Source organism: Penicillium coprophilum (assembly GCF_028826855.1).
Source record: "Penicillium coprophilum strain IBT 35676 chromosome Unknown utg000004l_segment0_segment0, whole genome shotgun sequence".
NCBI classification, from domain to species: domain Eukaryota; kingdom Fungi; phylum Ascomycota; class Eurotiomycetes; order Eurotiales; family Aspergillaceae; genus Penicillium; species Penicillium coprophilum.
Window position 1 is genome coordinate 1,669,318 of NW_026622723.1, and position 27,632 is coordinate 1,696,949.

Consider the following 27,632-nt stretch of genomic DNA (forward strand, 5'->3'; position numbering starts at 1 on the left):
CATCTCGGAATGCTTCGTACGAGCAAGAGACTCAAAGCTTGTTGGATTTTCCGATAACGGTAACATGTGCATCATAGGATAAAAGCAACAAAATCAAGTGAATTCTTGAATCGGTAAATCCGGAATTCCAAGTACAATCTCAAGCGTGTGGCAACGGATGATGACGATATCAACCCCCCACTAAAGCCAGGGCTTGTAGACATTTGGAATCAGGTCAGGCAAACCAGGATTATGTATGAGAGCCTTGATAAGGTGATATTGTCAAGGAATCCCACCAAAAAAAAAAAGAGAGAAAGAATGGGCCAGGTTAGAAGTCTTGAGTATGGCTTCAGGGCTCTCGCTCTCGGTTCTCTGGTCTCTGGTCTCTGGTGTCTGGGGTAATGGGGATGACCCCAAAAAGAAATAAAGAACCTATATAGCTGTCCGTACACCGTAAGGAAATTCTCATATAGATTGAGCGCAATTACCATGGTGGATCAGTGGCGTACCATGACGTCCCGAGAGGGTGAACCAGGATGGAGGCCTTGGCAGATGACATCGCAAGGGAAAGATCTCTCATTTCGTCATAGCTCTCCCCCGCCATCATCTCCTTTCTCCCCTATTTTTCTTCTATCTGGAGCGTCGCTTTTGATTTCTCTGTGATTTGCACCGTTTAGTGGGGTAAATCCATTCTTCAACTCTGAAACCAGTCCTTGAAAATCCCTTCATCCTTTTTCTCTATTCTCCGAAAACCCAGATCTGTCTTCTTATGAATCACGATTCTTCTTCATCATGAGTACGATACAGAATATCAAGAATTTCATTCGACATGGCAAGCAGGCCCGCCTTGTTACTCATTCTGAGCCCACCACCGACGTTTCCGCCATCCATGCAGAGCCACAACGCCAACCGATAGGCCAATATTCACCGGCTCTCGAGGCTTTTGGCCCTGAAGGTCGAGCCAATGCCATTCACAAACCCGACTCTCAGGTCAGACAGGATCGCTCTGTCGAAATCGAACGTCTAGTCGCAGAGGAGAACTTGAACCGATCGAAGATGCCCAAATATCCCGGTCTAGAGCGCTGGATCTTGGTGGAGAAGATGGGCGACGGCGCCTTTAGTAACGTCTATCGTGCCAAGGATTCGACAACGGAATATGGCGAGGTGGCCATCAAAGTCGTCCGCAAATTTGAAATGAATAGCAATCAGGTAGGTTCTACCGCAAGGTGTCTTTCTTCTCCTTCGCGCCATGTTTTTTTTCTTTTGCAATATGTCCATAAACATGGCCAATACGTTCTGTAGAACGATCCTCACTATCCGACGGTCAAAAAAGTCCCAAAGGCATTGGAGGTGCGCAAACAATTCATTCCTGACGATCGACATCCTTGCAATGGTGACTTGCGTGTGCCGGCGAGACGATACACTACCCGATGCTACTGACTGTGCATGGCTGCGTATCTTGTTTTGTCGTTGCTAACTCTTGTATCTTTAACAGCGCGCAAATATTCTCAAAGAGGTGCAGATTATGCGCAATCTTGACCACCCCAACATCGTCAAATTGATCGACTTCTCCGAGTCACGGCAATATTATTATATCGTCCTCGAACTCTGCCCCGGAGGTGAATTATTCCATCAGATCGTCCGATTGACTTATTTCAGCGAAGATCTTAGCCGTCACGTCATTCGCCAGGTTGCGGAAGCAATTGAATATCTGCACGAGACATCAGGTGTCGTTCATCGGTTTGTCATCCCGTGGAAAGTTGCTCTTGCGCAATCTAACGGTCTTATAGTGATATCAAACCGGAGAATCTCCTGTTCTATCCGACTCCTTACGTTCCCAGCAAGAATCCCAAACCTCAACAACCAGGGGACGAAGACAAGGAAGATGAGGGAGAGTTCATCCCTGGTGTTGGTGCTGGTGGTATTGGCAAGATCAAGCTTGCAGACTTCGGTCTGTCCAAGGTGATTTGGGATAGCCAGACGATGACGCCTTGCGGTACTGTCGGATACACAGCCCCAGAAATCGTCAAGGATGAGCGTTACTCCAAAAGTGTGGACATGTGGGCCATGGGTTGTGTGCTTTACACACTTCTCTGTGGGTTCCCTCCGTTCTATGACGAGAGCATCCAAGTCCTTACCGAGAAGGTGGCGCGTGGCCAATACACCTTTTTGTCACCCTGGTGGGATGATATCTCCAAGTCGGCCCAGGATCTGATCTCGCATCTCCTCACCGTGGACCCTGAAAAGCGATACACCATTAAGGAGTTCCTCGCACACCCCTGGATAAAGGGTACGGATGAGGAGACTACCGCCGCCGCCGACGCACCCCCTCTAGCAACACCTTACCTCCAAACCACCGAGAAAGGCCCACAACAACTCGACTCTTCCAACGCCGAACATGGACCCTACCAGCCCGCCAGTGCTCGCTTCCTCGACCAACCATCTGTCACAGCAGATCGCCGCATGGACTTCCGGTCTCCAGGCGCTTTCAACCTTCGTGAAGTGTTCGATGTTGGTTATGCAGTACACAGACAAGAAGAGGAAGGGAAACGCCGCGCGAACGCACGCCAAAGCAACCGCAGTGGCACGGCAGGATTCCAGTCGGCACTCGGTGCACTCAACGAAGATTATGACGATGAGCCCGAATACAGCCACCGTCTTGGAGGCCAACCACCAGCTAAAGTGGCCAAGAACCAAGGGGACATGGCTGGAATGGAAGCCAAGCTACGATCTACGAACCTTGGCGCCCAAAGCAGCGCTGCACAGGCACGACAACCGCCTAATCAGGCCAAGCCTAAACAAGGATACGGGATGCATGATGCCAATGTCGCTAACGCTGCAAAGACTTCTATTCGGAAGCATCAACAGCCGTTTGAACTCACTCTGAACGGCTCCACATTGCTTGAGAAGCGTGGCCGTCGTAATCAACCGGTGGCATAGACAGGATGTATCTCTTCCATCAGGGTCATGATGTGATCATAACTTCTTTGCACTTTGTTGATGAGCGATAATTTCACGGATATCTTTCTGTCTGCGTTTTGCTTTTATGGCCATTTTCACTTTGTTTTTTCCCCCTCGTTTTTCAAGCTTTTCGCGCGTTATCGGATCGGTCCCGGCGAGGAACCTGGAAGCTACATAGTCACGATTGGAAAATGGGTGAAGTGGGTTTTCTTTTTCGCTTTCTTTTGAGTAATCGGGAGCTTGCTCGGACTGGAATGGAGTTTTACTGGTTCACTTTCGCTGTTTCTTTTTGCTGTGATTATCTTAAGGATTATGTCCCTTCATATTTGCTATGGATTCAATGAGCATATTGTTCAATATTCCAAGGTTGGAACCTTGGATCTTAAATATTTCATTTAATCTTTCTTTTGATGTAGCGAACTCATTCCTATCGCTGGTGTAATGTAGTAAGCTTTCTATAGGTGAGGCCCATGAGATTATCTTCACCCAGACATAAGAGTAGTGGAAACTTCAAAGTTTTTATTAGGCCAAGCAGATCATCTGACATCGAAATCTGACTCAGAAACAAGAAAAGAAAAAAGCAAACTTGGTATCTTGATGGTATCTTTTATGTTCAAGTTCCAATGCCACCTGGCAGTGGTCCTTGGATTATCATGATATACACGACAACACTCTATCCGGTCCATATACTTCCCAGTGCTTCGAGCACGAGTCAACTCATTGGTCGAATCGTTCAGACCGCAGTAGCATGGGAATGGATCCGTGACATATGGATGTGTTGCCTTTTTTTTGGACGTGTTCTCGTCTTGCACTTTCCAGCACAAGCAGAAGACTGTAAAAATCGACAGTATGCAAGACTGTTTTGACACACTGAAACAAGAGATTCAACTCGTAGCCTCTTAAAGAGTCTGCTTGCCACGAGTCTCGATGGGTAGAAGACACATGGCAACAAAAGAAGCCAGGATCAATGCGCCAGATGCATAGATGGGTGCGTTGGGGTCCGCAGTACCAGCATAGATGGCGACAAGGGGAGCGCAGAGACCAGTGATACGGTTCAAGCAGCTGGAGATACCAGTGCCAGTACCGCGGTTCGGGGCAGGGAAGGTCTCGGGGGTATAGGCGAAGAGGACACCGTACATGATGTTCTGGAAGAAGGCCTCGAGACAACTGCACAAGAGCTGGATATCGGACTTTGTGGACTGGGTGAAGCAGAACAGCAATACGCCGGTGATCAAGGTGGAGATGGCCATTGTGCCCTTGCGACCAAGGTACTTGAGCTCAACTGTCCAGCAAGCCAGGAACGAGCCAGGCAGACCAATGATGGAGGTGATGGCGTAATTGCGGTAGGTAATGTAGTTCGAGTTTGTCTCGCCGCCGGTTTGGGAAAGGTATTGCGGCAAGAAAGCGTTGAAGAGAGGATAGCCCATGCCAATGGTGGCCCAGCAGAACCAGAGCAGAACGGTATTCCAGCCCATGCGCTTGTTGGCGAAAAGGGGCGCAATGCGCTCCATTGAGAATTTGGAAAAGAAACGGCCCAGGATTTGAGAGTAAGTGAGCCCTGTCTGCTTTTCATGCACCTCGGCATGACCACCAATCTCGTTGAGAATCTCGGTGGTCAACCAGGTCTTGGTGCCGTTCTTGTGGGCAATTCCATGGATAGAGGCAACGGCTTCTTCCTCGCGGCCACGGGAGAGCAGGTACTTAGGCGACTCGTACAAGTGGAAGAAGAAGAATCGTAGGACAAACATGACAAAAGTGATGGCACCCAGAGTGAGGACCAGGTAACGCCAGCCCATGTTGTTCTCCCTGGTACAACCTTCATAGCCAGTGCAGCTGAATTTGGGGATAAAAGCCCACGCAAGAAGACTGCCGATCAGCTGGCCAACGGGCCACCAAACACTCAACATGGTCAACAAGTTGCCCGAGACAAAGGGTAGGAACTCCAGGAAAAGGGCACCATCGACAGGCAGGTTACCGCCCACACCAAGGCCCAAGCAAGAGAACAGAGCACATGTTCTGCATTCATAGTTAGCGAAAGAAACAAAATGCGTTGTTCCGAAATAGACTTACCCAATCCAATTGGGGCCACCACCAGCCGCTAGACCAAAGGTACCAGCCAGGAACAGGGTGGCGTTGAAAGCAAGACGACGACCAACAATATCAGAGGCAACGCCCCAGAATGAGGCACCAATGCAGAGACCCAAGAATAGAGCACAAGTGGTAAAGCGCACTTCCGTACTGGAGAGTCCAAATTCGTAGGAGATAGGCGTGAGTGTCAGAGCAACTCCCTACACAGAGTTAGGATTTGATCTTTGTGGTCTGTTTGGTTTTGATCCTACCTGGAGCCAAAGGTTGTCTGCTGTCCAACCAAAACCACAAAGGAAGAACAGTTCCCATTGATACCGGCCCATGCCAATATCCTGCAGGGCTCTGTTGATCACCTTTGCCTTGCCTGCGTCGAGTCAGATCAAAAACACTCAAGTGCATGGGGCTTCCACACGGGGCTAGTGCAAGAATCCAGGAAGAACATACGGTCATAGACAGAGTCATGAGTGGCCGTGGAAATATCAGCCTCGACTTCAGCACGAAGGGCTTCGAGGGTCAGGTGAGTTGAATCCTTGGAGCCAGCAGCACCGTTCTCCGAGGAAGATGAGCCGTCCAAGCTCTGGCTAGATCCCTTGTCTGCCTTTTCCGAGAGGGCGTGGGCAGGTGCATCGGCGAGTGGGATGACAACGCTGGGGAAGCTTTGATTGTCCTTTTTGAAAGGGTTAAATTTTTGGATACCCATGATGATGGTTAGATATGGCGCTTTGGAATATAAATTGTCAACTGCCTGGGATTTGCTGTCTGTCGAATATGTCGCTTTTCGCACGTTCTATTCCGTTCAAGTGTCGCTGGGAATTCTGTGAGAGGTCGAAAGTGGATCTACAGATGTGGGGAGAAGCTGCAATGGGGTCATATATCGTGGATCCGGGGGCAATTCGCTGTGGGCCGAAAGTACTGCAAGGACAATGGTCGATATATACTGCTGTCAATTTCGGATGGGCTTGTCGCTTTGGATGCCAGAGAAGTCGCAATCGCTGTCGATGTGATTGTTGCTGCCAGGGTGTTGCAAGGTTGCTACTGAAGAACTGATGTGAAGTACCTCGTGCTTGACCTCTGTTGAAATAGATTTCTGTTCCACGGGGTGATGAATAATAGAAATGATTCCAAAGTGTAGACCGGAAGTTGTGCAAGGATATGAGATAGAAAGACTAAGAGACGAAGCCCTAGCAAGATATAAGGAAAGCTTGGGGTAGCTATACCTCAAATTCGAGGGAAGGGGAGTTTGGGAATTGACACAAGAGGAAAGAGAAAAGAGGAAGTGTGGGATTCAAGAGTTGCTATATATGTTACCTTGTGAGGACTATCCTAATAGACAGTATGCTTCTGGTTTTTTTTTCATTCTTTTTTTTTTCACCAAGGGTCTAGGACCAGATGCGATAATTGGTCAAGGCCTAGAAGCGGGACTGGAGTTTCTGCCCTGTAATTCAAATACTAGAAAAGTGACTTCGGCCCCGGAATTGGGGTATTCGGGGTGCTTTATGGACGATATTTCTTGTATATCTCAACGTATTCCTCGGTGAGTACAATATTAGAAATGTGCGATAGTAAAGGAGCTGAGATGTTTTCGGCTTCATACGCCCTATGCCTACCTCTCCTAGACTAGTAGGGAACTTTCTAACCCTAATACTTCAATGCTGACGATCAAATAATATCTACCTAGTTTCTTATAGGCTCCAAAGCTGTCAAAATTCTCATGCATTATTGTATTGCATTACTTTTATAGAGTCAACGCTACTTGGCAGTATTGGCAGCATCCACGTCTGCGGAAACATAACAGGTTCCACTATACGGAGTGTACATCGTACCATGTATTATATTAATAAAAGTGTTGAGAGTAATTTAAATCATTTGCAGCACAGGTAATAGCTTAAAAGAAATCGCTAGAGGTCAGTGGCTGAACGAATTCTCGATCTAGGGTGGTGAACGCCACCAAGGCAAATCCATTCAGCCTCAAGGGTCCCTATATTCTTCGCTATTTAGCCCTCCGTATGTAGAACTCACACGGTTTCATATGTCCATAGATCAGTATCTGTTATAGAAAGAACATATGTATTATATCTATTATATATATCGGAAATAGTTCCGTATAATGACCAAATTTGACTTTGGGGAGCCGCGGCCCTATTGGCTTCGATGATCCACCAGGAAAATTTTTGCACTTTACCCTCTCAGCTACGCTTGTTTGGGGCAAAATACAGAGATCAAGAAACTGTTTTGAACGTCACTCTATTTTGCCCTTCTCTATTTCCCAGATTCCAGAATTTGTCTTTCTTATATATATAACCCTACATAGATATATATCACAGCCATCCTCTATAGCATCACAAGCTAACTTACAATGAAGAAAAGAATAGAGGGTTGAACTAACGTCTGAAAGCAATCCTGGCGGAGACGCCGCATTCAGGACAGGGGAATTCGCCCTGAGTGGCCAATCATAACTAATGTGATATTCGGTTCTCGGATAAATTACGGCCACTTGCCGTTTCTGGTCCACTTCACTTGGCTGTTATCAAGACTCTACACAGTGGAGAGTCTCGGCTATGTTGCAAAACGTAACTCGGCTATTTGTTTCTTTGGAAAGTCAATATTGATCAGGAAACGGGAAAGTCTGTGATGAACTCTACCGAATCTTGTTTTATGTTTCGGTAGCTCTCGGCATACTGTCTTGCTACGTATGTGATTGTAACAATTTTTACCTCCGTAGAAGATGCATTGCTCGCGACGTACTCGTAAGAGAATGGAGTCCAGAGTACGTATGTTGTATATTATAATTTGCGAGCTTTCACCGGCAGTGTCGTTAGACTTGACTAAAACCATACCAAATATCGAGCTCCACTCTACCTCTGAAGCACACTACTTATTAGCGGCTTACGATGTCTACACTAGCCGGAGGGTTGTGCGCGATTTCTCCGGTAGGGCGTTGCTGCAATTGTTCTGCAGCATTGTCTAATTGCGTCATACCATGTGCAAGACTAAAATATACATAAGACATGAGAAGACATAAGACATAAGAAGACATAAGATAACATAAGACATAAGACATAATCGGGCAAGATATTAGACAATCATATCAAAGCTACAAAACTCTCACCTCAAGCAACATTTCAAACACCATGATTTCGCTTGGCAAAAATAGGAAGATATACCTCAATCCGCCATCAACAAGCTCCATCCACTGAACCGGTATACTATTGCCAAATAGGCATATGTTAATCATAACGACAGCCCGTTCCCGGTGGCTGCGGTATCATAAATAAGAAAATAGGAAATGATAGAAAATTTTCTACCGTGATCTCGAAAGCTCTACGCTATACCCCACAAGAACTCAAAATACATGGAGACATACACGTAGATAGTTAGCCCATCACCAAACTCCGGGGTAATGCACAGGCGACTTGTCCTATAAAATACACAAACGTATTCATTATATTTTCTATACATATCGTCTTGCTATAAATTCTGTATATATGAGGCACCTTCTTTACAAACCAGAAACTAGAGTTTCTCGGTGCGTCTGAGCAGCCATTGGAGGTGACGATAAGCCACGCGAGGCTGGTACTGCGGTTGCATATGACCAGCCTGGTAAGTCTCAGCCCACATCAGGCCACGCTCATAATGTTGAACACCCATGATACCCTGAGGCCCATCGAGGTCAGAGGCACCATTTTCCGCAAAGACATCGGCGTACAAGAGATCCCGCATTTTGATATCGATGGGAGTGCTTGGCTTCTCCTGGAAGCCGAGATGGCCGTTCCAGGTCATATTCTGGATGGCTAGGAGCGTGCCGTTGGTGATGACAACCATATCAAAGTCACCGTTGGAAATGAGAACGCGGTTAGTAGCCTCAATCACCTGCGGCAGGACATGCTCGATTGGGTTCGCCGAAATATCGCCTTCTTGCTCCGGGCCGGCGCTGCCACCCACAAACACGGGCTCTAGAGAACATCCGTGCCAAGCCTGCTTGGGTGCGTGTAGCGCTTTCTTAACATCGGGGCGATCGAAGTAGACGGTTGCTCCAGCTGGTTGGTAGTCGAGCGACGTGGGGAAGGCCAGAACGTCCCAGAGGAGCGGGCACATCAGATTGATCTCGTAGAGGTCGAAGCATGGGTTGATGTGGAATACTTCGTCGTAAACTAGATCAAACAAATCACAGTCGGCGTTTGAGGTGTAGTTGAATAACATGGGCGGCTGGGCTTCGGGTGGCGGGAAAGTGAGGTACTCGTCAATAAACTCCTCGTATCCGCAGGACTTGTGCTTCTTGTCGAGCTCCGCCATGAATGATTCGTTGAAGTTGAACAGATTCGCGTTTTTCTGGACAAAGGGAACAACGGGAATTTCTTGCTGCACATAGTCAAACTGTCCAATGCATGGGTCGTATGCCAGCGCACCTTGATAGATAGTCAGATTTTGCATTTCGATCTTTTGAATATTCACGAGGGCTCACCATCTAGATCGAAATATTCTTTGTCTTTTTCATCGAGCATCGCAGCTGAGATGTAGGGCACGTAACGTCCAGCATAACTCTCACCAGTGACATAGATCTTGAAGTTCTTGATTCCAAAAATCTTTTGGAAGTTCTTGAAGAACTTGACAAAGTCTTGTGCTGTCTCCTCTTGTGAAACAGCAGTTGGGGTGCCGATAGAGTAGCCTGTTCCGACAGGCTGGTCGACCCTGCGGGATGTTAGCAAGCTTTTGGGTCTCTATGCATGATCAGTACTCACCACAGCACATTGGTCAGGTTAACCCAAGCATAAGGGTTCTCCACTGGGGCAAAAGTACCAGGTTGCCATATGAATTGACCAGTCTCTTGCAAGAAACTCTCCATCGAACTGCAGCCAGGGCCTCCGTTAAGCCAGATAGTTACTTCATCTACAGGCTCGTTGATGGTAGGCTGGAAGATGAAAAAGAGCGCTCTGGAGCTATTATCCATATCGATTGGTACCAGACCAGAATACATCTCGCCGATGTCAAATGGAACATCCGGCAGGGAGTCCACGAGGTAATCTATAAGTCTGTTAGGATTTGCACCCAAGAATAACATAACTCGACACTCACGTTTAGTCTTCTTGTTCAGGAAACGGTAATCCTTGGGTGATTTCTCATGCTTGTGGTTATTACGAGCCTCAACTGCCCGTTTGGCCTTCTCCTGTGGTGCACGTGCTATCTCTGCAAAGCGTCCGTGTTTGGAAGCAGTCACCAGATCCGACCCCAGTGAAAGGGCTAGGAGAGCAGATGTCAGGACGGATTTGAGTAACATCCTGGATCGGTATCAATGGGTCGAGAGAGGTGGGATTTTTTTTTTGTTGACCCTAGGGAGAGGACCCAGCTATATACTACACGCCCCGGAAAGGCCGGTCAATAACCCCCTAAATGTGTGATCGGTAAGTCCATTTAAATTAAATCGAAATTCAGATTAAGTTATTCCAAGTGGATGATTGGAAGGAATCCTTAGCTTCGCGCCGGATGGTGCTTCTTCTACGCCACAACCCCTTGTTCGATAGCAATTGTCCACTGATACCGGCCTCGCCGTCATCCCAGGCGGGGCCAGCCCCAGAAAGGAAAGCTCAGCTTCAGAGCTGTAGATCTTGCCGCTACTTCATTTTGTCGATAGTCAACTCTGTGCATCCCGATGGTCTTTTTCCGTGATGTTGTGTACTTAGAGGATAATTGGATGGCATACATGATTGCAAAGATTCGCTTTGTACTCCGTACGCATGTATCACTGTGACGGACGAGCGACGGATTCCGGTGAGATCGACGGTTATCTGTCGCCTTTTGGGATAACAAGCTCCGTTATGAAAAGCGGGGGCAGCTCGCAATTGGTCTGTCGTGTTTCTTATCCCGGCTAAGCATCGTGGCCTCCATATTATTAGGCGGCAGCCCCGCTTGATGGGAAGGTAAGGATAACCGGCCTATGGCGGTTGTAACGGTCTGATAGGTGAGATATCCTCTTAATAACTCATTTTATGTCACAGTTCCTATTGCTCGGTCCTCCGGTGAAAACCTCACGTGCAATCATGCCCCTGACTATCTCCTTCCGTAGCTAGATTCAGCATGTGGAATATTGCTATCCGAATAATCACGGTTCAACATACATATATAACGGGTTTGAGGTCGCATAAGTTGGCTTTCCACTTCTGCTTCGGTGCTCACCCTTTGTCGCCTTTCGCTCACCAAGACTGGGCACTCCCGTGTGTTACATAATCATTGAACTCGTTCACTGAGGAATCTGATCACTGCAGTCCTTGACCTCGTTTGTGATGCTATTCGGAACAGGCGGTGGACCTGGTATTCACCCTCAATTGAGAACCGCCAAGACGTCAAGGAGGGTCCAAATTTTGACCTTGGACCCTCTCAGATGCTATTCTTGGGAATGAACAGGCCCAAATAGGTAGGCTTTCGCTTATGACTGGTGTTGTATACACTCTTAAATCCCCCGGCCAGTTCTAACGGGTGATGGTGCTTTGAACTGGCTCCTCTGTCGAACCCCGCTACTGAACCGCGATCACCTGGTGCGCAGTGAGTCAGGAGTCAGGGCGTACTCTCCCCTCTACCGCCCTCGACAGCTATCAAGGATGTTTGGGTGCGGACCGGCTATCCACGCTGAGAGTCATGACGCATAGCGAACAACAAGGGCAAATAATTGTTGAAAAGAACGAAGAAAACATCGAAATACTAGAAATCGAGTCCACTTGTGCATAGATCGCATTGCTATACTAGCTCTCTTGAGCGCTATCATGATAGCATTTATCAACGCGTGAACAATGATCACTTCACTCCAGTCCGACTATCTTAAGGGAATCCTTCCACAGACGATTCTCCTCCTCAGGGTTATATGTTTGCTTCACCCATCCGACGCCGAAGGTTTGGCCATCGTCCTCACCACGGTCCGCTTTCTTGCAGTCCTCGAGATACTTACCACCCTTTGCCTCCCACTCCTTGCCCACGGCCGCCCACACCGTGGTAGCCGCTCCCTGCTGGGGAGACTTCAAAATCTTTAGGATGTAGGGGTTGGTCATAATAGCCTCTAGAAACTCCGGAGGCATATTGCGGGATATATTAGTGTTGATCGCGCCGGGGTGGAGACTGGTGGCATGTAGTCCCTGGGAACCATATAACCGATCAATGGTGTTGGCCGAATATACCGCAGCAAGCTTAGCGTTGTTATATGCGGTTTCTTGGTTATATTCACTCTGTTCGAAGTTGTAGTTGTCGCTACTTGGGAGAGTGCCAGCTCGGTGGGCAGATGAAGCCACGACCACGACTCGCGAATTGAGCTCGGGAGTCACACTAGCTAGCAAAGCTTCCTTCAGAAGCTGAAAGAGGAGGAAAAATCCCATATAGTTGCCAGAGAGTTGCGCCTCAATATTATCTTCAGTGAGCGTGCGATTCCGGATGCCCATAACACCCGCGCCGTTGATAAGAATGTTGACCTGGCCCTTGGATGCAGCGAGGATTTCTTTGGCTCCAACACGAATACTCGCAAATGAGTCCAGATCCAAGTCGATAAGCGAGACTCGGCCGGGTTCTAGGATCTCCGCGAGGTTCTTCTCAGCCTTAGACCGGTTGCGGGCCGTGAGGAACAGTGTGGACCCGGTGGTCTTTAAGGCACGAGCTGTCTCGAGACCAATACCTGATGTGGCTCCAAGGATGACAATGACCTTGTCGGCCAGCTTTCCTTCGGCGCCCTCATCTTTGATAATTTGAAGGGCGGTTGGTCGTGCATCTCCGGCGCCTTGGGGGTCGAGATGCGCGGCAGCGTAGGGGCTTGGCGAGCCCATGTTGAGAAGCAAAGAAGACTTTCAGATAAGTATCAAGCTATGATGACTTGGATGAAGCGACGACTGTGGCTATTTATGTGAGTCCATTCTTTGTATAGTTCGGCCTCCAATTTTTCCGTCCATGGCCCCGGGCTGGTCCATGTGCGCAGTCTGCGGCCGTTGATGCGGCCGCAAATGCGGTCGCAAATGATCCGGTCATCTCCGCCCTATGTTCCCCGGTCATACACATCCCGCATTTTGCGGTCATCTTTCCCCTTAGTCTCCCCTTTCTGCGGCCGTCAACTCCCGCAGAGACCGTACTCTGCCCACCGTTCACCTTCAACATGCAGACCTCTAGTCATGAATCCAGCCTCGACGTAGCCCCCCCCAGTCCTGCCAGTCCTGCAGGTCTCGCAAGAGGAAATGCGACAAGGCACTCCCCAGATGCTCACTCTGTGCTAAGTAAGCACGAATGATTACCGTAGTGGCAGAGCTAACGCGGGCCAACGCAGACGTAATCGAAATTGCGAGTATTGGAGAGTAGATGCGCCTAGTCACTCAGCCACCACTTCAAGCCTGGAGCGAGGATGGGACCCCTCTCTTCTTGAAGAGCAAACAGATGTTCGGACTATTGACTTTCCAACTGTCTTGTTTCTCGATCCGGCTCTGCTACAGCACAGCTTAGTAGAGACCTCACCTGCGACAGGGACTGTCCCGCAATGTATTCTACAACTACTAGGCGATTTGGATGAAATCCAACTCACGGCAACGCGGTTTTTCGAGCATGTTCATCAATGGATGCCCTTCATCTCGAAAAAGCGCTTCTATGATTTATACCTACAGCCCTCATTTCGCTCGCGACCCGATGTTGCTCTTCTTTTATTGGCACAGAAGCTCATCACTACCTTCCCGCCGGCTGGTTCGCGTAGTCCCCGGACAGCCTTGTATAACTCAACTAAACATTTTTATTTAAACGTGGAGGGGTGTTTCTCTACTTTAGTACTGCAAGCTGGAGTTCTTGTTGCTCTTTATGAGCTAGGACACGGGATCTACCCTGGTGCATTTTTGTCAATCGGGACCTGTGCGAGATATGCCTATGCCTTGGGTATAAATGTCAGTCGCACTGTGCCGAGTCGGAGGGTGCTCACTTTGGTGGAGGTTGAGGAGCGACGGAGAGTCTGGTGGGCTATTGTCATTCTAGACCGGTTCGTCGCTGTCCACCGTGGATCTTTTATTTCAAATACTAACAACCCAAAAGCTTTGTGAGCATCGGCTGCCCGGGACGGCCCTTTGCGACTGCAGATCCAAAATTGGATGACTTTTTACCGGCAGATGATGCTGCCTGGGACCAGGGGGTATGTTAATTGGTAATATTTAATGATCTTTGGCTTTTAGGTGCTGATCTTAAGATTAGACCCTCAAACCCGATATGTTCTCGACTCTCTCGTCTCCAATGACGGGACATATGAGTAAATTTGCTCTGCTGTGTCAAGCCGCCAGGTTATTGGGCCAAGTTCTACATCACCTCTCAACCGACTTCACCGGGGAAGATGATGTTGGGATACAGCTCGATCGTACCCTGCAGTCAATGTTAGCCGCGGCATTGAATATTGATTGCCCGGACTATGATCAGATCACTTTCGTGTATAGGTAAGTACTAAAAGAGTCGCCCTTATCTGGTGCAGACTTTCACACCAAACTTAGTGCCCTGGTTGCCCTACACACACCCTGGTTGTTATCCGATACAGTCCAAGAAACCGAAACCCATCATTCACGGCGAGCGAGGTTCATCCTCCAGCAAATCACGGAGCGTATTAGCGCAAATCTAATCGAGCGAAAATGCTTCTTGGGTCGGGATCCAGAAGACATGTCTCCGTGGGGTCTGTATTTTGCCTATCGTATCTGTGGCGCCCATATGCGGATCGGCAGTAAATCAGCGCATGGCCTTGAAGTGGTGAGGAGCTTACGCGAGAGGTTCATGAGTATTGATGTAAGGTGGAATGTTGCGGGTGTTTATCTGCAGCTATTGGAGGCCCAGGAGGCTATCAATATGAAGGCGTGAGCTTGTGATCTATATATTCCATTCAATTTTGAACAGTTCAAACTATCTATCGCAATCTTTACTCAGGCCATCGACTGAGCGGAATAGACGACTCCCGGTGGCAAGTAAACTCGACATAGGCGCCCATTTCTGCTTCCATCCCACCGGTCACTTCTCACTCCCGTCTTTGTGTAACTGGCTTCCTTTTGGAGAAGATTAGCATCTAAATACTTTCTACGTATATTTCAGCGCGGGTGGTCACTAGGTGTCACCCTGTACTGGGAGATAAGATACTGAGCGCCCATATAAAACGGCAACATGGTCTGAAAGTTTGCATCCGCGGCCTGAAGGCTGAAACTTGGTACATACACGTATACATACCTAAGGTCCGATAATCATAAAGGCACTTATTGTGCGGAGTACCTGAGCATGGCTTCTCGCGGCTCTACGGTATAGATCCTGGGCATACCAAGCTTTTCAGCGTGCTTCGTGGTCGCTAGCCTGAAGATAATTGGTTGATCAGGGAAACTTACTTTCTCTAGACGGGCTTTATTTCCGCCGACGAGGGTGGAGTATGAGATTTACTGATTATGCTGCACTTGGTCTCAAGGGGGAAGAGGCCTGATGTATTTGAAATTGATGTAATTTACAGCTTAGTAAAAAAAAGCTAATAGGAACCAAAAAGAAACAAAAAAGAAATGGACTTGCAGGGAATCGAACCCTGGACCACTCCCATGCTAAGGGAGTATTATACCACTAAACCACAAGCCCAATTTGATGGAAGTGGCATCCGTTTAATAATAAATGAACTTAGACAGAATTTCTGTATGTACATTGACTTGCACAATCCCAATGTAGAACTTTCAAGTTTTCATTTTAATCATTGGATATATTCACTCTTTCTAACTTCCTAAATTCCAGGACCTGAGACGTTACACAGATGTACGTCAATTCAATAGGCGATACTGCTTTTAAAAAAAAACACGATTGTTATTGTATCATATATATATATATATTTCTACCCGCATCTGATTTCGTCCGATTTCATATATAGTTTGATGGGTTTGATATCCTCCGTAAATGCATTCCACACACCTCGTCTCTGGAAAGGTTAGTATTGAGTAACTAAATATAAGCTGATTCATGTCTACATACGAATGGTTCATGCGATGCCCGGATGTGATACAATACGTGCGCTCGGGCATGCTTCGGGTAGTCCATTAGTCTCACGGAGGTCGGAAATTCGGAAGTTCGGATTCTGCCCACGTTGCTGAACTGCAGAGCTATAGCCGACAAATACGTTGAATTATATCATGTAAACCCACGTGGATCAATAAGGCAAGTACAGATGAACATTCTACATGATTGCGTACTAAGACAGAACTGATAGTAATTTCCACTGTATGCTTCATTTTTAAAAAAACTCATATAGCTCTGGAATTCTAATAAAACAATATGTTGCAGTATAGACCAAAGCATATCCCCAAGGTGTTCGGGTCCGGACCTGGACATAGATCCACCTTCCTACCCAATGATCACGGGCTGCGAAATTTTCACTGCCTAAGTGACTAAAGTGACTATTACATAGTCACTTAAAACACCAATGAGAATAATTCCGCCCGAAAATTCTCGGCCACTCTTGCATATGACTCTGGAAGTTTTGATTGCTAATATGAAACTCTTCTCCAAAAATCTCTATAAATCCTCAATCTGAGCAATCTAGGGTCTCCCTGATGCAAGTGGAGAATATAGCTCCTTCCACATAGAATGTCTACCAACGCCGGGTCTGCCAGCAGCAAGACCAATTATGCATTTGATATGAATACCCAGAGCACCACAGCCCCTAGCACCACTGCATTTGACGAGAAGACCACCGTTCAAACGGTCAAGGGGAGGATTGATACCGAAGCTGCACCAGAGGAAGAACCCAGCCCAGAGGATGTATATCGGACAGCATCTACTCTGGCACCGTCCCAAAGATCAACAAGAAGGGACCCCATTAGCCGAGTGACCACGGATGCCGATGGGAACACCTATCCCGAGGGGGGTCTTGAAGCCTGGCTGGTAGTGCTTGGTAGCTTCCTCGGTCTCTTTGGATCGCTGGGCCTGGTCAACACCATTGGCACATTCCAAGCTTACATCCAGACCCATCAACTGAAAGAATACAGCTCAGGAACCAATGGATGGATTTTTGGAATGTTTGCCTTTCTTACTTTCTTTTGTGGAGTGCAAATTGGTCCGATCTTCGACGCTCGAGGCCCACGTCTTCTGATCTTTGCGGGTTCCGTACTTGAAATGGCCATGATGATCCTCATTGGCTTCTGCACTGAATACTGGCACTTTATGCTGGTAATCGGTGTACTGGGTGGAGTGGGAGCGTCCCTCATTTTCACACCGGCGATCTCGGCGATCGGCCACTATTTCTATGAGAAACGTGGACTCGCAACTGGAATTGCTGCCACTGGTGGCTCTGCCGGAGGCATTGTTTTCCCCCTCGTTCTAGAAGCTCTCTTCCCCAAGATTGGCTGGGCCTGGGCCACTCGGGTTGTCGCGTTGATCTGCCTCGTTACGCTATCAATTGCGAATCTCTTGATTAGATCCCGACTCCCGCAGAAGCCATTCTCCAAAGAGAACGTGCTTCCTGACTTCCGCATCTTCCGAGACCCGCGATTCGTGCTGACCACCGCCAGCGTCTTCTTCATCGAGTGGGGTCTTTTCGTGCCAATCAGCTATATCTCCTCCTACGCCCTCGACCATGGATTTTCTTCCAAGTTCTCGTACCAGATCATTGCCATCTTGAATGCCGGCTCATTCTTTGGGCGATGGTTGCCTGGCTTCTTTGCCGATTTCCTTGGTCGCTTCAACACTCTGATCGCGACGGTAGCGCTCTGCGTGCTGTGCAACGCCTGCCTGTGGCTTCCTGCTGGAGATAGTCTGGCTCTGCTGGTCGTCTATGCTGTCATTTTCGGATTCTCAAGCGGCAGCAATATCAGCTTGACACCAGTGTGTGTTGGTCAACTCTGCAAAACTGAAAACTACGGCCGATATTACGCAACTGCCTATACCATAGTGAGCTTTGGGTGAGTGTTTTCCCCCCTTTGTGATGTCACCTGCGCATCCATAGCTGACATACTTTTGCCACTAGCACTCTCACCGGAATCCCTATCGCAGGTGAGATCCTGGCACGTTGCAATGGATCCTACTGGGGCCTGATCACATTTACTGTCTGTTGCTATGCAGCCGGTCTCGCATGCTGTACCGCCGTAAAGGTTATTCAAGTTGGCTGGCGTCACCCTCTCGCGATCTATTAATTTTCTTTCGTTCGTATTCGGGATTCCGACGCTGGTTGGTCTGGCAATTTCAACACGATTTCACGATTTCAAAAAGCAGATAGAAAGGATTTTCCTCCTCAACTTGCATTTTCTATTTGGCGTCCATGACAAGAGTGTTTTGTTATACATAGCTGCTATTAATGTCTCTACTTATCAATTTGTGATTAGAACCACCAGATCGGATAACGTTTCCGACATAGTCAGTTTGACCTTTTAGCTGTACTAATGAAGTTTGCTGTCGAACTGGCAGTTGTAAAATATAAAGATTTGCCGCCATGGAGGCAATATCAAACGCATGGAGGTGCTGGTAACTCAGGTTCAGGTCCCCTCTGGGCAGGGCTGAACAGGGCAGAACATGTCGCATAAGATATCCGACAGGCACCGGATCTATGTAAAGGTCTAGTCACAATGATGTCTTTGTACCTTATCCAGCCATGGATTTCAGCATTGGGAATGAATTCCAATAGGAGCACATGTAGAACCTACCACGGAATCTATAAGAACAACGAAAGCTTAAGCAAAAAACAAACATCGACATCACCCCTGGCCAATCTTCTCGCTGTGATGACATCGAGTGTTCATCAATCCATCACCATTGAATTGTCTAGGCCCTCACTACATATACGACGCTATGCTCGCATCCCTCTCCTAACGTCCTTTTCACCCGGGACATTGCTTTCCTTGCTATCGTCTCGATTTCGTCTTGTGGGCATTTGCTTCATTGCTAAACTTGCTAAGGAATCCAGAACCTAGAAGTGTCCTCTATATTAGCTCCTTCGTCACTTCGAAGCCACCCGGAACTACCAGCGAACTTGCATTGGCCCCTGTCCTCCCCTAATCGGCCACATTTTCTCAATCGCCCTGCACATGCTTGGGTTGGTTGGAATCATGTCTACCAGAAGGTGTTTGATTCTACTGGCCTGCTCCTGGACTCTCTTGCAGAGTGTCCTGGCTGTCCCAGATGTGGCATTAGAGCAGCCTGGCCTTGAGGATCGTCGTCGAGAAGAGCGTAACTTTGGTTTGCAGGAGCGCCACAACCATCCTGATCTTGAGAGCTCGCTGCTTTCTGTTTTGACCGAGGAGTTAGCTACGACACATGCTCCTCCAAAGCCTGAGACCACTCCAGGAGGTGGAGGTGGTGGTACAGTCCCTGGCGGCGGAGGCGGTACTACGGTCCCTGGCGGTGGAGGTGGTACAGTTCCAGGCGGCGGAGGTGGTACTACGGTCCCTGGCGGCGGAGGTGGTACTACAGTCCCTGGCACAGTCCCTGGCGGCGGAGGCGGTACTACGGTCCCTGGCGGTGGAGGTGGTACAGTTCCAGGCGGTGGAGGTGGCACAGTCCCTGGCGGTGGAGGTGGTACTACGGTCCCTGGCGGCGGAGGTGGTACTACAGTCCCTGGCACAGTCCCTGGCGGCGGAGGCGGTACCACGGTCCCTGGCGGAGGAGGTGAGACTACAGTGCCTGGTACAGTCCCCGGCGGCGGAGGTAAGCAAACCACAGCCTCATTTTCTGGAAGCACTCTTCTTACTCACCCTGGTACTCAAGTCGGTACTTCACCCACTGGCGGCGGAGGTACTACTAGCTCAATAACAGGACCTGCTCCAACTACCAGCAATGTTAGTCGTCCCCCAGCCAAACCACTCAGCCATTCTCTCCTAGTGGAATTCCCCAGCCGTCTCCCCTGAAGTAGTCGCTACAACTGCTAACACTGTTCAGCCTCCTACCTCTACTACTGAGCCAGGAACCAGCCACACATCTCCCACTGGTGGCGGTAGTGTACCTCCTTCCCCACCCCCCACCACTGCAGGACCACCGATTTGCCCTCCTCCCCCACCCCTCACCACTGCAGGACCACCGATCTGCCCTCCTCCTTCCACATCTAAGGAGACCACCGTCGTCCCAGTAACGGTCACTTGTCCTGCCGTCATAGTGAGCACTGCCACTGTCACTGTCACATCTGGGGCGGGCTTGGGCCCGGGAACAGAGTGCTGTCCTTGCCCTACTGGAGGAGGTGCTGGAGGAGGAGGCCCCGGGGGAGGTCCCAGTGGAGGCGCTGGCGGAGGTGCTGGCGGAGGTGGTGCGGGAGGTGGCGGAGTCCCCCCAGCTGGCACCACAACAGCCCCGGGGACTACATCTGGAGCAGGCCCCCCACCTAGCACTGCGACAGCCCCAGGAACTACCTCAAGCGTAGTATCCTCAAGTGGCAGTAGCGTAACAGCCTCATCCACCAGAACCCAAACCAATACCCAGACCCAGACCTTGACTCAGACCCGAACATCGACGCCGCTCGTACCGAGCAGCACGAGACAGCGTACCATCATTACAGGATCACCCACAACACCAGCCACCCTCGTGACTTTGCCTACGTCAACACCTCCAGTTGTATCTCCCTCAACGCCGGGTTCGCGTGTCACCCCACGAGCAATTATCAACCCTGATGTTGTTCGCCGACAGATATTTAGCAACACGACGGCTACAGCCCACTTCACTAATTCGACTATCATCTCGAATACCACGACCAGTGCAGTAAACCTCACCCGTGTTGTGACAGAGACTGCCACCGAGCCTGCGCCTGCTTTCCTGCCCCGCTTTCATCGTGGACGCAATCGTGTTTAGGTTGTTTGGTTGATCTGTGGAAGAGTAGACTTGAGGTCTTGGTTGGTTGTTCCTTGATAGATGCTAGATCAGTTTGGTTATTACCGATTTTTGATAATTTTCCTGATAGTTTAAGAGGAGTTTAATGTATTAGGTGGTAATATGATGTTGCTGATGTTTATTTGAATTGACCAGCTTGCATTTCTTCTACTATCAACGCAAGCGTCCCCAGCTATTGACACCAAGAAATGTGAAGCTTGAGACACTCTCAATATTGCTTGTAATAGCTCATGATATACTTCATTGGATCTATCTAGTTGATGGAGCAGGATCGGATATTGAAAACTATGGCACATGGCACTTGTGTTGAATGATGCATAGAGGGAAGAAACTGTCCGACTCATTGAATATCAAGGATACTTGGGTAGCCTTGAAACAAAAACACATAAATCGAATTGTAGAAGCAGCAGCAAAAAGAACTAGAACCAAAAAATCTCAAAAACCCCTGTCATGACTATAGCCCACGCTCGATTCCAGCATCCCTAGGCAGAGAGTCAAATCTATCTGTGATGGCGAGGATATCTATTTTGCCTTCGCTGCTCTTTCTCAAACTCTTCCTCATCGGAAATCTCTTCGATATCCGGATTCCACTTTTTAGGCTGCTGCAAAACGCTGGGAATGCAGCTGATGAGATCATCAGCAACCTCTTTGTCGGTGACCCGGTCGTTGTGCTTGTTGAGGATCCTGATCAAGACAGGCAGCATCAGCTCAAGATTACGACACAATCTCTCAAACTGGGGATCCCGTTCCAAAACCGAGCTTGAAATAGCGATACCCATCTTGTCAGAAATCTTCTCTAATGTTTCAATGACATCGTTACGACGATGCGGTCCGTGACGAAGATAGTAGATTGCGTCGTGCACACATGACAAAACGAAGATGCGGCGATCATTGTAGGGATCATCCGCTAGTCTACGTTTAATGTTATAGCGAGGCATGATAGGTGAAGATCAGACTTGACTGGTGACAGAGAAGCTTCTAAAGGTCGTAAGTCTCGCTGGGATAGGTGATTCAAAGTGCGCCTTGAAGGTGGAATCTATTGACGATTCCCAAGCAAAGTGCAATAATATATCTTATCGGGCGATGTAGTATCCGATTTTTTCTCAGGGTTTGCTTGCGAGCTATGTATGTTTGAGATATCGAGAAGATAGTGGGAGTTATTTATGCATTTGTGTAGAGTACAGTTGGCACTGACCCATGCCCTAGTTGATGTATTTGACAAAGACAGCAATTATAACAAAGATGGTATTTTTAATCTCCCAAGGAAGAAAAGGAACATTGAAACTCGACTAGGAAGACTCCGGGACTCCGGGTTATTTTTATCAAGAGAGAGTCATCACTTTCATAGTACTCACAAAAGGATACCACTTACATTCGAGCAAAAGAGAATGATGTCTATTACGGAGACCAATCATCGTGTACTTTGGTTTTGGGGAAGAACCTGCTGTTTTCTCAGTTGCATAGGAGTCGAAATACGAAAGACAGGGCACAGCTCCCGTTGTAATAATACCGGAAGCTCTATGTAGACACCCCACGATAAATACTAGCTTTTAGCAGCTCTACCATGTTTAAAATTGTTGATCAAAAAATGGACTCGGTGAACAAAGCGATAAATAGTATATAAGGGGTAGATAAAGCATGGGGGTATTTGGACTAGTAAGAAAGAAAACACAGTGGCAGGTGACCATGTGTCACCGAACAAAGGATCAATGGCCAGGCTGCAAAACTCACATGTGTATGAAACTTGTGCTCGGTGTTTTTATTGCATCTTTTTGAAGAATTCATAGATGATTGTCCGGTAAGTCCACATTTGATCTGTGATTCATGTTTCTTGTCCGGGTTTGTCGATGTGCCCCCTGAGTATCCATGATTACCTCTAGCCAGGCAGAATACCCGAGTCTGAGTAGATATTATGTGAGGCGTCGGCACGATTCTCGATATGTATTTCTCGTATGAGAGAAGTAGGTTCGCTCTGATGTTTCATGGTTTCACCGAGTCCATGATTGCCAAGGTTCAGCCGAATTAATTTTCCGTTATATACATTCTCCCTGATCTATAAGGAAATAAACTACCAAACAAGATCAACTAGATGTATACCTAGGTATGTTGTAGTGGACTATGACCTCTTATCAGTTCTTATAAACCGCCCACTTAGGCCCCACAACCATCTGGACCAATGACGCAACAACCTGCCTCATTAGGATTAACGCTAGATTGGATTCCCCACATGACCCAATACGAGCCGGCCCCCCGCAAAGCAGGGATCGACAATCTTGCTTCAAGGTATTCAAGCACATCTTTGTACTATGTACATGCTCAAACTACGTAGATAGTCGGTCTATAATTTGTCTATCTGCGGCTACTGCCGGAACTACAAAACGATGATATAAGTGGAGGGACAGTATGCGACACCCCCCGCGCATATGTACTTGTTCCGGCTGGAGCTGCCTAGAAGGGCTAGCGACATGCAACCTTGGAATGTAGGCGGTGGATAAGGACAAGATAAGCGTAGTAATCAAGGGGATTTGAGGATCATCGCCGAGCTATATGAACCCCATTCCTCAGGGCAAGTGGCTTTCTACTCATCATTTCTCTCGATTGCTGACACCGCTACAATAAACAAAGACCTTCCCTGACCTTCTCCTCCATCATCTCGTGGACCATCACCACTTCAATTCTACTTAGATGGCGGTTGTCTTTGTCTCTCACTGTCCCCAACGACTTCATTGGCATTCCTATACTATATCTCTGTGTCAAGCTATTCGCAGAGCTAGTAGAAAAAGTACTCGGACATCTAAACCAGTTCGCTAAGAAACTTGCCACTGTCCAAAAAGAAAGTGTAGTGACAAGCAAACAATGTCAATCGAAATCGTCCCGCTGGCTCCGGCCGACATACCCGGGGCTGTAAACTGTGTGCAGAAAGCGTTTGCCGACGACCCATATTTTCGTTGGGCGTTTGATGACCCATCCAAGGTATGAATTATATCTTTCCGCAAGCCTTGGCTCCGATGACTACATCGTGGCTTTGAGAAAAACGCGCAAAGAGTGAAACACAACGAAGTGGGTATCGAATCAAGTAATAACGGAATCTGACAGTTCAACATCCAACGAAATGCAGCCTCCCTCGCTGCTCATTTCCGCTACGGTATCAACTGCGGCTGCCCCATCTCTGTCGCGAAGATAACTCGCGCCGCAAATGAAACCAAGAGCGATGGCGAAATACGTCTACCAGCTGGTACTGTGGTCGGCGTTGCCTGGTGGTACTCACCACAAGGGCCTTCTATGACACAAACCTGGTCCGTTTGGGCGCAAGACTGGCTTCTTTCCTTCCGCCAGCTCATGAATAATATCCGCTTCCTTGGTCGCGGTGGTCTGAATGTACGCCGCTATTGGATTTGGAAACAAGTGCAGCAAAATGCGCACGATATCATCTGGCAGGACCCCCGCGGGTACTATTTTTGCAACGTTGTCTGCGTTGACTCAGAGGCGCGTGGTATGGGAGTGGGCAAGAAGCTCATGGAGAATGTCATGGAGAAGGCCGACAAGGAGAATATGCCGTGCTATCTTGAGAGCTCCAAGGGATATCCAAATGTGGGTATTTATGAAAAAATGGGCTTTGAATTGGTCAAGGAGATTGAGTGCGTGGATGGCGGGGACGTTTGCAAGGTAGGCCCTCTTGGCTGGAACGTTTCTAATCAAATGACTGACGCATGTCATACCAGTTATATTGCATGATTCGCAACCCCAAGTCCAAAGAATAAAGCTTGCAGCAGCCGATACCATTCATTGACACAGATACGCAGGAAAAGAGATTGACTCAGGAGTGAGACATGACTAATTATTAGCATTTGCTCCGTTGAATTGCAAGCATTTCAGTATCTGTCGTACTTGATTGTTTTAGCAGCATGCGCGAGATGATGGAAACATCAAATATAGCGAATATATCCCAAGTCTTTGGCAAGTGGTCTTAGCTTCTTCGGATGAAGTCCTCTTGTACCCTTTGATAAGCCCTCCATGTCCCAGAAATCTTGTTGGAGAAACCGAGAGCTGCAGAGGCACTAATCTGTATCTTGCTTTTATGTTCTGATTTTAATGATCGTTTTCTGATTTTAAACAATTTAACTCGTCCGCTATACGTCTATTTCTATAAAACTTGATCATTCTGAGTATATAACACCATGGGCAAGAGTGTAACTGCCGCCTAAATACCTCTGCTGGGGATGGGCCCTGGTAAACCTGATGATCACGACTGGAATGTAGTCATGGACAAATATCTCACTCCCGGGGAGCTAGTCCATCCATCCGCCGAAATCGGGTAGCTTTAGGCTTTTTTGTGTTGTGCTAATTCTCATAGATCGAGAAGGCTCTACGTTTCGCTCAATAGTGTCGACAAGGCCTGCAGAAATCAGACTTAATACAAAACACGGGGATTAAAATCTGGCGTATGCGAGCCGGTTATAATGTCTGAGGCGTTGGTCGCAAAGGATATGCTAACTATGTACAAATGGAACACAAGCTTGGAAGGAAGCAGGTCTCAAGCAGCCATATCACCTATAATCAAGCCCATTTCCCTAGCAGTCCCATCAAAACTAGCCCGCTGATCAAGGAAATACCACCAGTGAAAACTTTGCTCAACTTCGCATGCAACATTTCACCTCCCTCAATGACCCAGTCGCGCGCCCACATATCAACAACACCAACCCACACCAAAATGCCAGCAGACAGTGCGTCTAATGTTCCTAGTGCAATCAAAGTGCTTCTCGAATTACCATTGAAGGTGTGCAGAACACCAAGTCCGATAGCCATGCCAATAGGTGTGATCAAGGCAAATGCCGTCGCCATAAACGCCTTAGAAGGAAATATAGGTCCAGGGAGAGTTGCAATGCGAGCACCGAGTGCCAGTCCTTCGAAGAATTGATGAAACACAATCACCACTAGAAGCGTCTTGTAGAATGAGTCCCCAGCAACGACGAGGGTAAGACCAATCAAGATACTGTGGAAAAGTACACCCGCTTCCATGACAATAACCGAAAATTTGCTGTTGGGCCCGGTGAGATCAAATGAGCCGTGATTGTGTCCAAGACAAGCTAACGTGGGCTGCTGCTGTTGGTCCTGCGAGTGCTCCCGAGAATGATCATGCTCTTCTTTCTGCTCTCTTTGCTGGGACTCGGATGCTGTTATTTCTGCGGAGCTCTTGCCGTTACGAGCAACAATGATCCTGTGGCCAATGTATTCCAACAAGAAGGCAATGAATATACCCGCCATGACTACAGCCGAGGTAGTCGCTTCGTACTCAAGCTCTCCCAAACACTCATTGGTGAACATAAGATTTGCATGTGTATACAGCTAAGGAACACAGTCAGAAAGCAACACGTAGGTCAAGGCCGAGTCGACTTACATGGATGAAAGCTGTGGCTAGAATGATGCCAGTTCCAAATTGTTTGATGACGGTCGAGACCACCCCATTGATAGAAGCAAATGGGAGTTTCATAAGGAGAATAGGGGCAAAGACACCAATTGCACTAGTTGCAAGGACAACGAACAGTGTACCAATTCTCAGAGGCACGTCGTAGTCTCTTGCTTTGATATCACACGATGAACCACTGTGTTCCTCCGATTCGCCTTCACCCACGCAGTGTCTAGAATAGCCAAAGTCAATAAGGCTCAAATTTGGGAAAATTATGACAAGCTTACTCGACGCCAGCATGGAAGTGGCAGTTTTGTTTCGCTTCGCTTGAGGATTCCTCGTGGTCGTGCCCATCGTCTTCACTATGACTGTCTTCGGTCCCATGGGCTTCCGTTTCTTCTCCTTGAATCAAGACATCGTTTCCATCTCCATCCATGCAATATCTTCGCAGTTCGTAAGTTAGTATATTGTCGTAGAAACACATACGTGTGTACTTACGACTCGCTTCCATGGGAGTGACACCCAGTGTATTGTGCTGGTACCCCAGTTGTAGGGGTAGATGTCGCCGAAACTAAAACTTCGTGGCCATCTCCATCAATACAGTAAATGCTTGAGCCAGGGGTATGACAGCCAGTTATAGATGATGTTTGTGCTGATGTAGTTGCTGTGGCTGCATGTACTCCGGAAATGCCCAGTGATATAAGGAAAGGTCTGGAAATGAGCATGATGAAGCTAGTGCTCTACTCTTTCGCAAATGAGAATAATGAGATTAAAATTAGAATTGATGCAAAATATATGCCACAAGTCAGGATTTTTTTTTAATAGAATGATGGGTAGAGTCCTCGCCGAAAGGCCTGGTAGATTAAGTAAAAGCAATGCATACGGGTCTTACCCCCAAGGTTCTCAATGCCAAGCGAAAGATCTTTCCATATTTTCGCCAAGAGCAGGTCTAAACTTCGAATCCGGGCTTCCTCCGGAGAATATCGCCCACTTCGTTCTTGTTCTCTCAAGGTACTCCCGCCAAAGTGTCTTGGCGACCCTCCGCCGAGCCTTTGTCTTGGCATCAATCTGGGATTTTCTGTTCTGATTGCTGGAGAAAGAAGAAATTTCTGGTGAGAGAAGCAAAGAAGCTCTCAAGGTCCCCTCTTGGCAGATTGCATCATCCGTATACCAAGAAACATGGAGAAGACATCCCGCTTTCTATCCTTTACTGGGTGTTGCGTAGACTACAGACACAGCGAAAATGAGGATAAAAGCTACACTTGGCAAAAACGAGGAAAACTCAAACACTCGTATATAGAAATGAAGAAATCATGGTAAAAAACATATAAAAGCTACCTTAACCGTGTTTAGAAATTCGCTTCCATACTTCCCAATCAGTTTGCCTCGA

The 27,632-nt window shown here is 47.9% G+C and overlaps 10 protein-coding genes across 10 annotated transcripts; 5 read left to right on the forward strand and 5 right to left on the reverse strand.

The window, feature by feature from the left end:
* Window positions 1–771: 771 nt before the first annotated feature.
* Window positions 772–2,919, forward strand: N7500_005050 (serine/threonine-protein kinase; the record flags this gene model as incomplete). Its single annotated transcript, XM_056676195.1, has 3 exons — window positions 772–1,188; window positions 1,475–1,719; window positions 1,770–2,919. 3 exons carry the CDS (start codon window positions 772–774, stop codon window positions 2,917–2,919), a joined length of 1,812 nt encoding a protein of 603 aa, XP_056531195.1.
* Window positions 2,920–3,839: 920 nt separating this feature from the next.
* N7500_005051 (Major facilitator superfamily domain general substrate transporter) lies at window positions 3,840–5,728 on the reverse strand (the record flags this gene model as incomplete). Its single annotated transcript, XM_056676196.1, has 4 exons — window positions 3,840–4,956; window positions 5,011–5,228; window positions 5,280–5,392; window positions 5,473–5,728. The coding sequence occupies 4 exons, from the start codon at window positions 5,726–5,728 to the stop codon at window positions 3,840–3,842; spliced, it is 1,704 nt and encodes a 567-aa protein (XP_056531196.1).
* Window positions 5,729–8,541: 2,813 nt separating this feature from the next.
* sxa2 (putative pheromone processing carboxypeptidase (Sxa2)) lies at window positions 8,542–10,303 on the reverse strand (the record flags this gene model as incomplete). Its single annotated transcript, XM_056676197.1, has 4 exons — window positions 8,542–9,434; window positions 9,491–9,717; window positions 9,768–10,050; window positions 10,102–10,303. 4 exons carry the CDS (start codon window positions 10,301–10,303, stop codon window positions 8,542–8,544), a joined length of 1,605 nt encoding a protein of 534 aa, XP_056531197.1.
* A 1,516-nt stretch (window positions 10,304–11,819) lies between these two features.
* Window positions 11,820–12,827, reverse strand: N7500_005053 (putative short-chain dehydrogenase/reductase; the record flags this gene model as incomplete). The annotated part of the gene is made up of 1 exon (XM_056676198.1): window positions 11,820–12,827. The coding sequence occupies one exon, from the start codon at window positions 12,825–12,827 to the stop codon at window positions 11,820–11,822; it is 1,008 nt and encodes a 335-aa protein (XP_056531198.1).
* A 323-nt stretch (window positions 12,828–13,150) lies between these two features.
* On the forward strand, window positions 13,151–14,868 carry N7500_005054 (fungal specific transcription factor domain-containing protein; the record flags this gene model as incomplete). Its single annotated transcript, XM_056676199.1, has 5 exons — window positions 13,151–13,214; window positions 13,270–14,011; window positions 14,065–14,161; window positions 14,221–14,456; window positions 14,511–14,868. 5 exons carry the CDS (start codon window positions 13,151–13,153, stop codon window positions 14,866–14,868), a joined length of 1,497 nt encoding a protein of 498 aa, XP_056531199.1.
* Window positions 14,869–16,614: 1,746 nt separating this feature from the next.
* On the forward strand, window positions 16,615–18,158 carry N7500_005055 (MCT family MFS transporter; the record flags this gene model as incomplete). Its single annotated transcript, XM_056676200.1, has 2 exons — window positions 16,615–17,927; window positions 17,993–18,158. The coding sequence occupies 2 exons, from the start codon at window positions 16,615–16,617 to the stop codon at window positions 18,156–18,158; spliced, it is 1,479 nt and encodes a 492-aa protein (XP_056531200.1).
* Window positions 18,159–19,067: 909 nt separating this feature from the next.
* N7500_005056 (putative extracellular threonine rich protein) lies at window positions 19,068–20,796 on the forward strand (the record flags this gene model as incomplete). Its single annotated transcript, XM_056676201.1, has 2 exons — window positions 19,068–19,796; window positions 19,840–20,796. The coding sequence occupies 2 exons, from the start codon at window positions 19,068–19,070 to the stop codon at window positions 20,794–20,796; spliced, it is 1,686 nt and encodes a 561-aa protein (XP_056531201.1).
* A 539-nt stretch (window positions 20,797–21,335) lies between these two features.
* Window positions 21,336–21,773, reverse strand: N7500_005057 (uncharacterized protein; the record flags this gene model as incomplete). Its single annotated transcript, XM_056676202.1, has 1 exon — window positions 21,336–21,773. The coding sequence occupies one exon, from the start codon at window positions 21,771–21,773 to the stop codon at window positions 21,336–21,338; it is 438 nt and encodes a 145-aa protein (XP_056531202.1).
* Window positions 21,774–23,691: 1,918 nt separating this feature from the next.
* N7500_005058 (GNAT family N-acetyltransferase) lies at window positions 23,692–24,596 on the forward strand (the record flags this gene model as incomplete). The annotated part of the gene is made up of 3 exons (XM_056676203.1): window positions 23,692–23,808; window positions 23,932–24,501; window positions 24,558–24,596. 3 exons carry the CDS (start codon window positions 23,692–23,694, stop codon window positions 24,594–24,596), a joined length of 726 nt encoding a protein of 241 aa, XP_056531203.1.
* A 796-nt stretch (window positions 24,597–25,392) lies between these two features.
* Window positions 25,393–26,967, reverse strand: zrfC (putative ZIP Zinc transporter; the record flags this gene model as incomplete). Its single annotated transcript, XM_056676204.1, has 4 exons — window positions 25,393–26,181; window positions 26,234–26,474; window positions 26,530–26,685; window positions 26,741–26,967. The coding sequence occupies 4 exons, from the start codon at window positions 26,965–26,967 to the stop codon at window positions 25,393–25,395; spliced, it is 1,413 nt and encodes a 470-aa protein (XP_056531204.1).
* Between the last annotated feature and the right edge of the window lie 665 nt (window positions 26,968–27,632).